Source organism: Durio zibethinus, chromosome 24 (genome assembly GCF_047325235.1).
Source record: "Durio zibethinus cultivar Kanyao isolate XHJ-2024 chromosome 24, ASM4732523v1, whole genome shotgun sequence".
Lineage (NCBI taxonomy): Eukaryota > Viridiplantae > Streptophyta > Magnoliopsida > Malvales > Malvaceae > Durio > Durio zibethinus.
In genome coordinates, this window is record NC_143185.1 from 1,040,616 (window position 1) to 1,055,432 (window position 14,817).

The 14,817-nt window shown below is 34.9% G+C and overlaps 2 protein-coding genes and 2 pseudogenes across 7 annotated transcripts; 1 reads left to right on the forward strand and 3 right to left on the reverse strand.

Annotated features, from left to right (window-relative positions):
• Positions 1–62: 62 nt before the first annotated feature.
• On the forward strand, positions 63–1,832 carry LOC111315893 (cytochrome P450 94B3 pseudogene; annotated as a pseudogene).
• LOC111316553 (ATPase family AAA domain-containing protein FIGL1-like) lies at positions 1,055–7,039 on the reverse strand. 2 transcript variants are annotated; one of them, XR_016333317.1, is made up of 14 exons: positions 6,686–7,039; positions 6,290–6,428; positions 5,733–6,122; positions 5,351–5,589; positions 4,914–5,041; positions 4,689–4,807; positions 4,218–4,310; positions 3,877–3,978; positions 3,386–3,488; positions 2,998–3,081; positions 2,817–2,912; positions 2,598–2,725; positions 2,326–2,504; positions 1,055–1,181 (listed from the first exon to the last, which is right to left on the reverse strand). XR_016333317.1 is itself a non-coding variant. In XM_022918533.2 (13 exons), exons 1-13 carry the CDS (start codon positions 6,946–6,948, stop codon positions 2,403–2,405), a joined length of 1,986 nt encoding a protein of 661 aa, XP_022774268.2. In that variant the 5' UTR covers positions 6,949–7,039; the 3' UTR covers positions 2,191–2,402. The 2 variants fall into 2 exon arrangements, 1 of the variants encoding a protein (XP_022774268.2); XM_022918533.2 differs by lacking the exon at positions 1,055–1,181 and having other exon boundaries at positions 2,191–2,504.
• Positions 7,040–7,495: 456 nt separating this feature from the next.
• Positions 7,496–10,304, reverse strand: LOC111316554 (SWI/SNF complex component SNF12 homolog). The gene is made up of 2 exons (XM_022918534.2): positions 8,164–10,304; positions 7,496–7,792 (listed from the first exon to the last, which is right to left on the reverse strand). The coding sequence occupies exons 1-2, from the start codon at positions 9,744–9,746 to the stop codon at positions 7,720–7,722; spliced, it is 1,656 nt and encodes a 551-aa protein (XP_022774269.2). The 5' UTR covers positions 9,747–10,304; the 3' UTR covers positions 7,496–7,719.
• Positions 10,305–10,625: 321 nt separating this feature from the next.
• Positions 10,626–12,968, reverse strand: LOC111317304 (F-box/kelch-repeat protein At3g27150 pseudogene; annotated as a pseudogene). 4 transcript variants are annotated; one of them, XR_016333195.1, is made up of 2 exons: positions 12,103–12,968; positions 10,626–12,028 (listed from the first exon to the last, which is right to left on the reverse strand). The product of XR_016333195.1 is annotated as an F-box/kelch-repeat protein At3g27150 pseudogene, transcript variant X1 (transcript). The 4 variants fall into 4 exon arrangements; XR_016333199.1 differs by having other exon boundaries at positions 12,611–12,925; XR_016333197.1 differs by having other exon boundaries at positions 10,626–12,270; positions 12,611–12,925.
• Positions 12,969–14,817: the final 1,849 nt, after the last annotated feature.

Here is a 14,817-nt window from a genome sequence, read left to right on the forward strand (position 1 = left end):
TGATTGTGATATAATAGCCAAGATAATGACACAACGTTTTAAAAATATTAATACTAGTGGCTGAATAGCTGATATATTTCTCATAACCCTCTAGAGAGCTAGTTTTGCAAGCCCCCTTGACGTTGCAGAACCATCAGTTCATCGAGGGCCTCGATTTCTGTCATCTTTATGCTACGATGGAACTATTGATGTCTCTATTTAGGGTTGTGCCCTGGAAGTTTGTGTTCATATCAGTGTTTTTACCTTTGTTGCATGCGATATTATGTAAAGTCTGCAGAGCTCCAAAATTGCCAGAACGTGGCCCCGCAGCCTATCCAATAATCGGCTGCTTGATTTCCTTCTACAAAAACCGCACTCGTTTGTTAGATTGGTATACAGAGCTCCTTGCAGAATCAGCCACCAATACAATTGTGGTGAACCGGCTAGGTGCTCGAAGAACAATTGTAACTGCAAACTCGGAGAATGTTGAGTACATGCTCAAGACCAACTTCAACAACTTCCCTAAAGGCCAGCCTTTCACTGAAATTCTTGGTGACTTTCTTGGCTACGGGATATTCAATGTGGATGGGGAGCTTTGGCGCTTGCAACGGAAGTTAGCAAGCCATGCTTTCAGCACCAATTCTTTGAGGGAATTTGTGATGAGTACATTGGAGGAAGAGGTGGAAAATCAATTATTACCTTTGCTAGAGTCATTGGCTGAGGCATCAGAAGTGGTGGACCTCCAGGACTTGCTGAGAAGACTTGCGTTCAATATGATCTGCAAGGTCTCATTAGGGGTGGATCGCTGTAATTTAGATACTTCTCTGCCTGTTTGGCCTCTTAATAAAGCTTTTGACATGGCGTCAGAGATATGTGCCAAGCGTGGAGCTGCTCCTTTGTTCTTGGTTTGGAAGGTCAAGAAATGGCTTGGAGTTGGATCAGAGAAAAGGCTAAAGGATGCTGTGGAGGAAGTTCGTGCCTATGTTGAGGAGATAATTCGTGACAAGAAGAAAAAGATGGATGAAAGTGGAGAGAATTGTGGTGAAGATCTCTTATCCAGGCTGATATTTGCTGGCCATGATGAGGAAGTGATACGAGATATGACCATAAGCTTCATAATGGCAGGAAGGGATACAACTTCAGCAGCAATGACATGGCTTTTCTGGTTGCTTTCCCGCAATCCAGTTATAGAGCAAGAACTGCTGAAAGAGATAAAGAATATGGAGGAAAGCTTGTTAGATTATGTATCATTGAAGGGATTGAAATTGTTGAAAGCCACTCTTTGTGAATCTATGAGGCTCTATCCACCAGTAGCCTGGGACTCCAAGCATGCCCTCGTGGATGACATGTTGCCTGATGGCACTCTAGTCCAGGCAGGAGATAGAGTAACCTACTTTCCCTACGGAATGGGGAGGATGGAAGCATTATGGGGAAAGGACTGGCATGAGTTCAGACCAAGCCGGTGGTTCATTGAACCAACCTGCCAGGGAGGATCAATAAAGAATGTATGTCCGTACAAGTTCCCAGTTTTTCAGGCCGGTCCAAGAGTTTGTCTTGGAAAGGAGATGGCCTTCATTCAGATGAAATATGTTGTGGCTTCCATACTTAGGCAGTTTGAAATCAAACCAGTGGTTTCAGAAAAGCCGGTTTTCGTGCCACTCTTGACGGCTCATATGGCCGGTGGACTAAAGGTTGTGATTCAGAAAAGAGATCATTCAAGATAAGACGAAAAAATACATTATTTTAGTGAGAGTCAATGGTTCTGAATTAAAATTGCAAGATGCCAATATGCCTTTATGTCTCATCTGAGTTATAGTTAGGAGGAAATGATTAGCTAAAACAGTCACATATATAGTTAATACGAATCTTTATGATCAGATATTAATCATAACCATTTGAATCGATCAAGATCATTGATTCAAAATCATTTGGCTATCCCTCAGGGGACTATATATGGATTGTAAAGGCATGAGCATAGTTAATTATCTCTAATACCTAAACAGAATGCACATGCATGCGTGATTGGAACGATTATGTCACATGTATTGATATTTTAGGTAGTTTCGAATCTTCAAAATAATAATCTTTACGAGTCAGCATCTACCATTAACCTTATTTCTTTCTCTTCTTCCGACAACAAGAAAAGATTGTAAATATTAAAATTTGAATTATAAATATATTCGATATCATAGTTATATAAATCAACTAAATTAAATATCAGATTTTTTTTTCTTAGGGTTAACTACCTTGATTCAAATTGATAACACAATACCCACGGGATAATAGAAATCAAAGTAGTAAAGTATCTCATTTTCGTAGAGGTCAAAGTAGTAAGATGCTACTTACTGCTTACAAGCGTGATTCTTTTCTGCCAATTAAAAGCAAAAACAATCTCTGTTTTGTTTTGATTCTTTGTGCAATCTTTAGAGTGATAAGCTTCCAAATTGTTTGTTCCATTCTTCATACGTACCCAATTCGTTCAGAGAAACTGAGGGTCGGACCTCTTGTAATGCATTCTCAAAATCCTACATAAGAAGAAGGTGACTTAAAATGATTAAGCTGACGAAAATTTTACAGTGTAGACGTGTGCTTTCCAGTGCAGACTTGCATGCCATTACCTGAAGAGTTACTGACCGCATATCCTCTTTCTTGAGCTTTGTAATTTCTATGCCTTGTCTCAGAGCCTCTCTAAGAGGTCCCATAGATGCATCTTTCACTAAGTTTTTCATATCTGATCCTGAGTAGCCTGCAAAGGAAAGGTACAGAACAAGGCAACTTCGAAGGATAGCTAGGATAAAACAAAGCAGCTTAACAGCTGAGAGACAACATAAGCTAACCTTCAGTTAACTTGCATATGGCGTCAATATCCTCTTCCGAAAGTTTGAATAGTCCATCCTTCTCCAACAGATTACGTACTATCCAGGCTCTTGCTTCTTCATCACCAGTTAAAGTAAGTCAGAAACAAATTTTGTGGAATAAAAGGCTGGAATTGGATAAGATAAGAAATGTAAGTTACACCTGATGAAGGAAGGGGGATATAAAGCCTCTTGGTAAGCCTTCTCCTTGCTGCTTCATCTAGTTCTTGAGGTCTATTTGTTGCTCCTGGATAATACAAATATGCAATGTAATTGCTTGATATGAATCACCATATATGAAGAGATTGAAGTCCAGTCCAAAAATTAAAATATCAAATGTAACTTTGGATAAGAGATTTTGCTTCATTCTTATAAGATGCAGGTATAATTATCACATAATTGAACTAGTTCTCTTTTTACTATGAAAGAATTAAGTATTTAACAAAACTGTGTATAGTAGAGTAAATAACACTCTTATTTCCTACAGGACATTTAATGAAACCTTTTCCATTTGTCAACAAATATGTATGAATTCATGGCTTCAATAATACCTATAAGAAGAATCTGCTCACTGCCAATATCAAAGCCCTCCATTTCAATGAGGAACTGTGTCTTGAGTCTTCTACTTGATTCATGCTCACCTTCTGACTTACGCTGTAACAAGATAAAAAAAAACCTTTTAGAAGAACACTTTATTGACCGGTTATAAAGACTATTGTGATGTAGAGTATAGTAGACTGCTTTGGCCAAATTCTTGTTATGATTTGAAAGTGGTGTGTCTGTAAATTACAAGGATGCAAAGCATTCACTAGTTCAAACAGAATTCACAAAAAAAAAAAAAAGCATAATTAACAATCAAAAGAAAATAAGTCATCATTTATTAATATAGTTTACAAGTGGTGAATATCCTGCAAAAGCAAATAAATAAAATCATCATCCAGTTTGACCAAATCTCCAATCATCTCAGCATTACAGTATAGCATTCAAAGGTAACTCTGCACCAATTCAAGTTTTCCTTTAAGAGCCATAAGGTAAACCTTACCTGAGATAGAAGTGAATCTATTTCATCAACAAAAATTACAGCCGGCTGACGACAACTTGCCACTCCAAAAAGCGCCCTCACTAGCTTTTCACCCTCGCCAATCTACATTCACCAGTTACAATGTTACCCATAATTGATACAATATAATCTCTGGGAGAAAATAAAAGTAAATAGTAGCTTCTGGAAAAATGTTAGGAGCAACTTAAGTAGTTTTAATCTACATACTTAGGATCTAAGAGGTACCATGTTAAGGTGCCTAAATATTTTTTGACAAGCCTTCCCATATTTCAAAAACGCACATGCAAAGTATCATTAAAGAAAAACAGGGGACAGAAACATACCCACTTGCTTGTCAATGAACTAGCAGATATGTAGAAGAAGGTGGCTTTTGCTTCACCAGCTATAGCTTTTCCAATCATTGTTTTGCCTGTTCCCTGTGGTATAGTAGGTGCCCACAGAAGTCATAAACCCATTGCATTTAAATTAGAATTTGGTTATTCAACATGTATGAGGATCCCCGCTAAGCATCCACGGCTGAAAGTTTAAAACACCCAACTCATAATTGGTGAATTCGTAGGTTCAATTCCTACTGAATGCACGCCAATGGGACCCTTCAATAAGTCTATTGGAATTGGCTCTGTATCAATGGAATCTCATCCTCTACACGTAACGAATTGGTGTTGTACATTCATATCTTAACATATGAACAGTAAGAACTAGCATTCTTATTGAGACTTTTTCTTATAGGGAAAAAATATATTTATGGATGGAATTTGCATCTCCTATTTTGTAGAGAATTAAAAGATACTTACTGGGGGACCAAAGAGAAGAAGACCTCTTCCAGGAGAGCGACAGCCTCTAAATATGTCAGGACGTAATAAAGGCCATATGACCATCTCTGTCACACATTTTTTGGCATGCTCCAAGCCAGCTGCAGCAATTTTAGGAGAAATCTAAAATTACAAAACAATTTTTAGTTAAGCACATAGTTGAACAAAGATGAAGCCTAAAAGAAAGTTTCATGTATCTTATAATACCAATATCATCCCACCGAACATTTGGATCTCGATCCATAATCTCATTGCTGACATGCTCAATAAGGCGGGGTTCCAAATTCCTTAATTTTTCGGGAAGCTCACCATCAGGACCACACAGCATTTCCAAGCTGGATGGCAAACATAAAACATCTCAATTATGCTATTAAATATAAAATATGAAAACAGATCCTGGTTATATGAGATAAAAGTAATTCCTAAAATCAGTTTAAAATATGTCTAGGAAGGCATTAAAGTTCATTTTTCTGTAAGGGGAAGGTAAGAAATTCTTTAGTCAACAGAAATCTTAAATGGTTGAATCTCCTTTCTGAAACTGGCATTGAAAATGTAATAAATAATCCATGATCATAGGTACACTGGCAATGCTCAAGGACATAATTCAAATTGCATTTTTCCCTCAAAGTATTTATGTAACTCACCATGCCCTTGTTGAGTCATCTAATGTATCATCACTCTTTCCGCCAATTCGTGATGTCACATTTCCAGAACTGCCCCCATTAGATCTTATAGGGGGAACAAAATTACCACGAACTCCACGGCGTGAAAAACCATATGATTTTGCACCATAACCTCTAGAATTAAAATTGGTATCTTTCTGTGGGGAGATAGAAGCACTTGGAGAACCAGCCAGCCCTCGTTTTTGTCTCACATCCATTTCCTATAACGAAGGGATTAACATCAGTATGTATGGAAATAATGTAAGAAAATGTAAAACAAATGGTTTCACTTCCAAATACTCCAGACAAAGTACTGCAACGATTGACAGTTTACATGCCAAAACTCCAACATTTTGAATTATACCAGTTTTGCTCTTGCTGTTACAAATCCATTCCCCGAAACATCGGCATTAGATTCTTCATTGCTTGGCGATGACCTTTCACTGTCGTTTCTGAAGGTACTGATTTCTATGTGTGCGCGCTTTGTCCCCGAGCTATTCCCATGGCCTCTTTCTTCCTCTTCAACTTTGGAAAAGGTTGAAACACTGTGTCCCCTACGGAGGTTGTGATAAGAATGACCCTTTTCCACTATAACACAATCTTTGGAACTGTTATCTTTGGAGTTCAAAGAACTTTTATATGAGCAATTATTTGCTGTTGTAATTTTGTTTCCATACAAAGATGTCAACTTTGCCTGCGTCATAGCTTGTGACGGCTTGCTAATCAACTTATCTTGCCTCTCTTGCTGTCCTCCCTGAGACACAGTTACAGCACAGGCTAGTCAAACAAAAAAACTTGTACTATGATCTTTGTTCAGCAAGGAACTGTGAATCCATACAAATTAAATCATAAAATAGGGCTGAATAAACTTTTTCGTGAATAAAAATTGCAAATAAATGGCATACTAATTAGTATTCATACCAATTCACTTAGAGCTTTTCCTTTAGATTGCTGAAGCAGTGCACAGAAATAACTTGATTGCTTGATTTTATCAATGTCAATACCTCCTTTCATGCCAAAAACACAACCAGGAGCTTTTCCTGCTTGTTCAAATGCTAGGCTGAAAACATACGATTCTTAACACACTTTATCAACATCAAATATCAAGATTTAAATACCTAACACTAATATTAAAACCAAAGAAGTTCCTAATAATAAACAAAATCAAGCTTTAATTTCAAGTTTGATTGGAAATAAAAGAAAAGATCTAATAGAAAATTTACAAAAGGATGCAAGCATATCAGAATCTCAATTTATTAAATTGAACTAGAAAAAAGGTTGAAATCTTAAAATTTAATTCATGATATACATATATACCGATCAGATTCTTGAACGAGGGCACGGCGAGCTGAGTCAAGCTTAGAGACGGCGCCGTTACGGATGGGACCAGTGAAGGCCTCATCGACTTCGGAGTGAGAGCGAGAATCGAGGAAGCCGAGAAGTCGAAGCAAGAGGATCTGAGCCGCCGCGAAATCCTGCTTCTCAAGACAGAGCTCGGCGCCGAAGAGCAGCGATTGGAGCCGCTTTAGATTCTGATCCGCTTCTTTTCTCCAACACATTTTCTCTTTGGATTCTTCCATTTCTTTACTCTGTTCTTTTCCTGCTTCTTTGGTTGCAATGAAGAAGAACAGAAGAGCCGAATTTGGGCTTTGGCTTTTAACTTTCCCGCCAGGTTCTGGCTATGGCTCGCTTTAAATTGAGAGATAAGAAAATGACCCTGTTTTTGGGCTAAATTACAAAAAATAACCATTCCCCAATGGCCCAACATTTTCTGTTTTCAACCTTTCTTTAAAAAATATTTGCATCCAACACAGAAAAAAAATAAAAAATAAAAAATCGATTCAAAATTATAAATTGATTCTGTTCGAATAATTTTTTTAATTCAAATTAAATTCAAATATTAAATATATTTTATGTTAGGATCAGATATTAAAAATTTGAAACAAATCAAATTATATGTTTTTATTAATGTTTTATAAAAAATTATTTTATTCTTAAATATATTTAAAATCATATTAAAATAATATATAAAAAATTTAAATTTAAATTTAAAAATCATTCAACTAATTCAGTTCGAATAGTATAAAAGTTCTTCTCCGCGATATAGATCATGAAGAAACATTGAAATCAAACCAAAAAAGCAGCCTGCAGTCTACCATATATATAAATTACAAATTACAAATTGAACAAAAAAAAAAAAACTATCTATTTTTTTTTATTAAGTTTGATGATAATTATGCCTAAACAAGCTACTTCCTGTTCTACATCCCCTCTTAATTCCATTAAAGTAATGGCCTACAATTGGTACATGATTCAAATCAATGAAAATCGTATAGCTTCGGAACCATGATTCATGTGCTTCCAGGTGCATCGCTTCCAGCAGGTGGCTTGCGATTCAGATAACGGATAACAGCATCTTCCACCCTGTTAGCATCACCAAAACAGAACTTGAATATGTCTTAATCCTTCATAAATTCTATTATCACCATTATTGCTAACATTACATTTTCTATAAGAAACTTATTTAGAGAAACCAAGTTAGCAAAATCCAAGCATGTGTCATATACAGGAAAGAGTGGACTCCATAGACTATAGCAAAATAACTTTGACAAGGCACACCTAGCAATACCGTTGAAGGGTCGGTGGAAGACTGAGGTTTCTACCAAATCAATCACAATTCATGATATTATCAGCAGAAATGACTGCACAAGTAATAGGCTAGGGTTCCAAACTAGAGATATATTATCCAAATGTCAACAAGAACGACTACAACTAAAACAGCAAAATGAGCTTACCATGGTTGGTTGAAGAAATCTGATCGGCGCTCCCTTTCAGAGCTTCGACTAGCTTCCCCAGCTACCAATTTCAGATCCCGGCTCTGAGATTCAATTAAAGAATTAATAAATTCCACTGGTGATTGACTGAACCCTAGAAAGAATGCACGCCTTCTTCGATGCTCGTGAATTTTCCTTATGGCAGCACATATTGCTTCATCACAAGCATCGATCTCTTTGCTCTTCTCTGCATTTGCTAACAGAGCAGACAATTCCCTTTGTATAGGGAAGGGCACATCAATTAACACATCATAGCATGCAGTACCAGCAGGACTGTTCCCGGAAAGCTTGATCTTATGCTCCAAATGTATGGGTGGTGGTGGTGACAAATGATGTGAAATCTTCTGCGAAACCATGGTAAATTTTACTTTTTCTTCCCCAAAAACTTTCAGTAGTTGTGCATCACAATTAAAGAAAGACGGATCATTTGGGTTCTGAAGCTTTCTAGCCTTAACATAATGCCAAATTGCAGCGATAATTCTGGGGCGCGTATCAACCTCAATACCAAGAACTTCCATTAATGCTGAAGAAAGCTTGAATTTCTCAGGTACATAATTCATTTCCAACCGTATATTCAAGGTGAATTCCTTATCCCCTTTTCTCTTCACCTCAAAACCTTCATGAGGAGCAGGTGACCGAGCGAGCTCCCATATAATGATATGATTATCCGGATATAGTCTCTGGTCCAAGGAAATTGTCACCCTCTTGAAGAAAGATGAAAACTTCGGGTATAAGTGGTTTGTCCTTTGAACAAACCCAGGTTGATCTGGATCTACCCCATCTTCCAAGATCCTCCCAATAATCTTAAGGGTCCACATTGGGGGCTCTGCGTTAGGCTTCTTGGGAATAGTCTTAATCTGATTAGCAAATGTGTTGAAGACATATATTCTAAGTGTTTTCTGAACACAAGGAGGGTTCTTAACTGCTTCCTGGATGTCAACTTTTTTCCTAGCTAATGCAGCATCAACACGTGCCTCGAACTCAAGAAGCTGGGTATACAAAGCAGATTCAGGAAGAATCGCTGCCACTCTATCCTGTAGCTGTTTATCAGGAAGCCTCTGCTTCTTTCTACGTGCAGCAGGTGTAAGTTCCATTGTTCTCAAAGGCGGGATTGTGTTATTCACAGGAACACCAGGACCAGAAGGATGTACAGGGGGCTTTTGTAGGATCCTCTTTGCACTTGCACTGCCAGGAGTAGACATGGACGGTGAAGACGAACCTAAGTTCCCAATGCCAGCATTCTGAGCCTGATTAAGGGACAAACCATGAGCTTGTAGTTGTGCTTGGAATTGGGCATGAGCTACCTGCGCCTGAGCTTGAGCATGAGCCTGAGCTTTTGACTGAGCCTGAGCAAGGGCCTGAGCTTGAGATAACTGATACTGAGCTGGAAAACCAGCATTGAGTTGTGCTTGTGCCTGTGCCTGTGCCTGTGCTTGTGAGAATGCTGGGTTTCCAGGCATAGATGGTGGCACCATCCCCGCATTACCAAAGGGCGATGAAGACGCCACAAGGCTCTTAGGGGGGTTATTGTTGTTCACAGACATCACTAATATAATTCACCGGGAAAATATCGAATACCCACCAAAATCTAAAACATTCCAAGCTAATGCCTTTCAAAATCAAAGCTTTAATTCCAAGCTATCACAGCAAATTTAACCAAAAACAGCTAAAGAAGAAAACTTTCCCTTCAAAATCAAAGCTTTAGAAGCTGAACATAAATGGTACCTAAACCCCCAAAAAAGCCCTAATTTTGCAAAACCTCAAAGACGCTAACTTTGAACGAAATCTAGCAAAAGAAAAAAAGTTTCTAAACATGCAACAATGGGGAAATGAAGGGAAAACAAAGATAGGGAGTGCAAGAAACGAAGAATTTGAATTGCAATGTAAGATTGAGGGGAGATGGTTGAAACTAAAAGAGAGGATCAAGAGTGAAAAAAAAAACCTTTTATTAAAAAGAAAAAAGAAAAACCTTACGAAAGAATGAAGGGATTTTAAGCGTTATGGCTTTTGCCTTTTTGGCTTCTCTTCCAGCAAATAAAGACCAGCACCTACAGAGAGAGGAAGACTTCCCTTCTATTGTTTGCTACTCTTCTCTCTCTCTCATTCCTTCTTTTTCTCTCTCTTGTTTAGGCTTTTACCATTTATCAAACCCGGACCCGGACAGGGACCAGGACCCGACCCAAAAAAACTGGGCTGATGCAATCTTCTGGGTCCGGTTAGTTACCGCATATAAAAATGCCCATGCCTTGATAAATTTTGTTCAATTAACAAAAATTAATTACATTACATGAAACTTCAGAAGCATAAATATAAAATTTTTATTATAACTAAACTCTAAACTTAGATAATTTCTTTACATATTTATATCTTTAAAAAATATTATACAATCCAAAAAAAATATTTATTCAAGGGAAATTATGAAATATTAGTTTAGAATCAGTAGAGTCTGAAACCTTCATTATCTAAAGAGAGTTTAAACCAAATTACACATGAGACCACGGTGAAGTTTCTTTCAACTCCCTACCTACACAATCTGGTTTTTATTCAGGAAAGCCTGTTAAACATTATTAAGCAAAATTCAAGCTGCCATAACAGAACAGTTCAGAAGAAAGAAATTAAGCCGGTCTTTGCAGCCCTCAATGCACCTCCATTGCAATTCTGCTGTGTCAGGCTGTGGGGTGCAAGTGTAGATGGTCATGCCACCACTTGAAACTGAAGACGACAATCCAATCACTAGCAGCTCATTGCCAAGAGACTTGAATGCTACACCCCATCCCCTATGAATATCAGCTCTAACTGGTACTGCTCCCAAACTCTTCCATGTGTTGCAGCTCTTGAGGTAGACCCGCAGCTGATTAGAAGATGTTTCGAGACAGTAAAGCTCATTGTTCACCACTGCAACAAGAGGTGGAGATTGGCGTGTTGCAACTGGGGTATCATCTTTCAACATGTCTGGGATCCATTCCCATGTGTTTTTATCCTTGTCATAAGCCTCTCCACTAGTGAGTTCCATGTCCTTCTCATCTCTCCCTCCAATTACATAAAATTTGTTATCCATGAAGCAACCGGAGCACAGCTTCCTCATCTGATGCATCCTTGGGAGCAGCTCCCATGATTTAGCCTCAGGATTATATTTCTCTGCTGAATTCAAGACTTTCGAGTCCATCCCAATCCCACCAGCTACAAAAGCAAAGGAACCACAGGTGGCAGATGCAAATAAACATCTAGGATCGATCATTGAAGGACCCTTAAACCATTTACTTGTTTCCAGTTCAAACCTCCACACAACAGAACCTTCAGTCTCCCTACCTGACACAATCAAATGGCTCCCAGCACAAATTGATTCCTTATCTCCACTTATAAAGCACACATCTGATGAAGGTAACACTGGGAGCTTTCTGCAAGATTTGAATAGCCTATCAAATGCCCACCAACAATTTCCCCCAATAGGTGACATAAATATAGATGATTCTTTAAACCCAATTTCCCTTCTAATTTTGAATAACTCACCACTCTTTAGAAGATTTAAGTAATGCTTGTTTAGCAAGTAAAGTTTCCAAAACTCCGATCTAGGAAATCGAGCCAAAATCAAATTCTCTAGCTCATCACTGAGCTGGGGAAAATATGAGTAATCTGCATCCTGAGGTTCTACACCTGAGGAATCCCCAAAGCTGCTCCTGCTTGAAGAAAATCCATTGTGGTTTGGATTTGGATTTGCTTCTCTAGCAGCTTTACAAATCTTTATCTTCTGCCGTGGGGGCATATGAAAGCTGTCCTCAGCCATGTTGCTCAAGAGAAAACTCGTTAAGGACTACATAAAAACACCCTACAAAACCAAAACAATTATTTCAGAATCTGATCAATAGTCTAGTTTATGCATGAAGAACCTGATATAATCACCTGAAAATCTTTTTTATCTTTTGTAAAAGTCCTTGCGATCAAGTATTTCACTTCATCAGTTGATCAACAATCATAAGGCAATAAAACACACAAGCGGACTTTGGAATGCAAAGCTTCAATCTTTTAACAGTATCCCAGGATAGAAATTCTAAATAAGGTAAAACAAACCTGGAAAAAATATCTATAACTTGAATTGATCAAGATTGAAAAATTTATACAGAAAAGCATCCATTCATGAACAAATATATAAAAGAAAACAACCAAAAGGGTATCCAGAAATCATCAAAACAAAGCTACAAAACAGCAACATACAAATATAAATGAACAGAAATAGAAAAACATTCCATACAGAGAGAAAGATAGTGAAGCAGCGTGCAGAGAGTTAAAGAGAGAAGCTAACCAGATCTTAGACAGTAACACAAACTCTAACATTTGAAGTAAAGAAAGAGAAGAGATGATATATAGAGAAAAAAAAAAAAAAAACTGGGTACTACGGAAATGAATTTACAATTGCGGGAACCCCCATTTGCTGGAGTTTTTTATTCTCAATTTGGTATGGCTTATATGTTGGGATTACAATATGAAGCATTTGGTTTTGTTACTTATTATTCTGATCATCAAAGAACATCTTTTATGTATATTTGAATCAGGAAAAAGTAGAAAGCTTTAGAAAGGAGAAAAGAAGCTTTCTTGTTTATTAATTTATGACAGGTTTTTTATTGCTTAGCATCCCTAGTCTGGTCTTGATCTTGGACTTTTTTTATCCTACTTTTCTTCTATTGTTGAAGAAAATGGTTTTCTATGAGTAAGCAGTTGGGCATTTGCAATTTTTTCCATAGTTTGAGAAAACAAATTGGAACTTAGCCAATTTACATGTAATTAGATTTTTTCTCATTTTAAATTTAGACATTTATGTTGAGTTAAATTAAAATTTAAATTATTAAAAAAGTTAATAATAAAAAATCATTCAAATTAAATTTTTTATTAAAAGTATATTTTTAATATTTTTAACACTTTTAATTTTTTTATTTTTATATAAATGATATATCTTAATATCATAAAATTATAATAAGATTCGATATTCTATTTGAGATTCAAATTTTAATAATTATAATTTTTATTCATGTTCTTTGGCCCTCTTTTATAATAATTGATGAAATGATAGGTTTTTCAACAAAATTATTGGTTTAAGTACTAAGTGGGAGATAAATCCTACTTTGTTCTATTCCTTAAAATGTTTGTATTTAAATGCAAAATCTTTGAGCTTGTCAAAGAAAAGAAACATTATTGAGGAACAAAACTAGTAGCTTGAAATCTTCAAAAGTAGAATAATGTATTGTGATTAAGAATTGCTATTCAAAATTTTGAACTGTTGCTTTCAATAGGCTTTGGGGAAAAAGAAAGTTATAGCTATTAAAAAAGTAGAAAATTTAATTGAAAAGAAATTTGAAAGCCTACTAAATCTAATATATATATATATATATATATATATATATTATATTACAACATACATATAAAATTATATGATCAAAATTACTTATGTAGATGCTAGGTGAATAATCTCTTTTAATGACATATAGGATAATATTTATATTATTTTATTTATCAAATAAAATTTTTTAATAAATTCTTTAAATTGAATATTTTGGATAATTATTTAAATTGAAATCAATATCTATCTAAGATTAAAATTTTTGCATAAGATTTGAATTCAAATATATTAAATCATAATTTATCTTTTTTTTTTAATTTAATGGCAAATATATACACTTAATAAAATTTTATTTTTTGTCAAATAATTCTATTTAATAAATTATTTAAATTCAAATAAAAAATCTATTAAAAATTGAAAATTATTTAATAGATTATTTAAATTTAATACTTTTAGATAAGTTAATGAATTATTGACTAAAAAGTATTTATTTTTAAAGTAATAAAAGCTTATATCTTTATATAAAAATATGATACATTTGAATGTTATTAAAAAAGTTAGATAAAAATATGTTTTTACTTTGAAAACAAATATAATGTTTTATTTATATTCTAATTCAAATATTTTTATATTATATATTTGGTTAATTTATTTGTTTCTTTTTAGTCCATAAATTTTTTTTTTAATTTTGCTTAGATTGATTATAATTAACATTTTGTATTATACATATTTTTGTTTTATTTATTTCTTCAATGCTTTTATTCTCTGTTAATTTATTAACATATTTACTTTTATTATTGTATATATTTAATCTTGATAAATTAATATGTAAATTTATATTTTTTATTTCCTTTTGCTATACTTTTTATTATTGAATTTCTTTGTCCACAATGGATGATATGAGAATAATGATAATCACTACTATATCTAACTCACAAAAAAATACTATCAATTATATTAAAAATGATTAAAAATAAAAAAATATTTCAAATTTTTTTTTTAAGCATAACATGAATAATTATTGTTTCCCTTTTATCTAAAAAATAACTTTATTTTGTTGACATGTATAGAAATAATTGTTAACCCAATATATTTATATAATAATTACTTGAAGTATGTCAAAAATAATAACTAATAAAAAGCAAATAATTATAACAAAATTAATAATTGTGATTTGTTGTTCAATCAAATATATATATATATATATACACACCACTTAATCAATATTATGATAAAAATAATTATTAATTTTAACTATTTAAATATTGATTCTTGATTTTTTA

Excerpts from the sequence above, each read along its gene's own strand:
- LOC111316553 (XM_022918533.2), bottom strand. The coding sequence starts at position 6,948 with ATGGAAGAATCCAAAGAGAAAATGTGTTGGAGAAAAGAAGCGGATCAG. Across the intron at positions 3,489-3,876 it reads TAGATTCACTTCTATCTCAG|CGTAAGTCAGAAGGTGAGCA; the intron begins GTAAGGTTTACC and ends ATCTTGTTACAG. Across the intron at positions 2,726-2,816 it reads CATATGCAAGTTAACTGAAG|GCTACTCAGGATCAGATATG; the intron begins GTTAGCTTATGT and ends TTTCCTTTGCAG.
- LOC111316554 (XM_022918534.2), bottom strand. The coding sequence starts at position 9,746 with ATGTCTGTGAACAACAATAACCCCCCTAAGAGCCTTGTGGCGTCTTCA. Across the intron at positions 7,793-8,163 it reads GATTTCTTCAACCAACCATG|GGTGGAAGATGCTGTTATCC; the intron begins GTAAGCTCATTT and ends TGATGCTAACAG.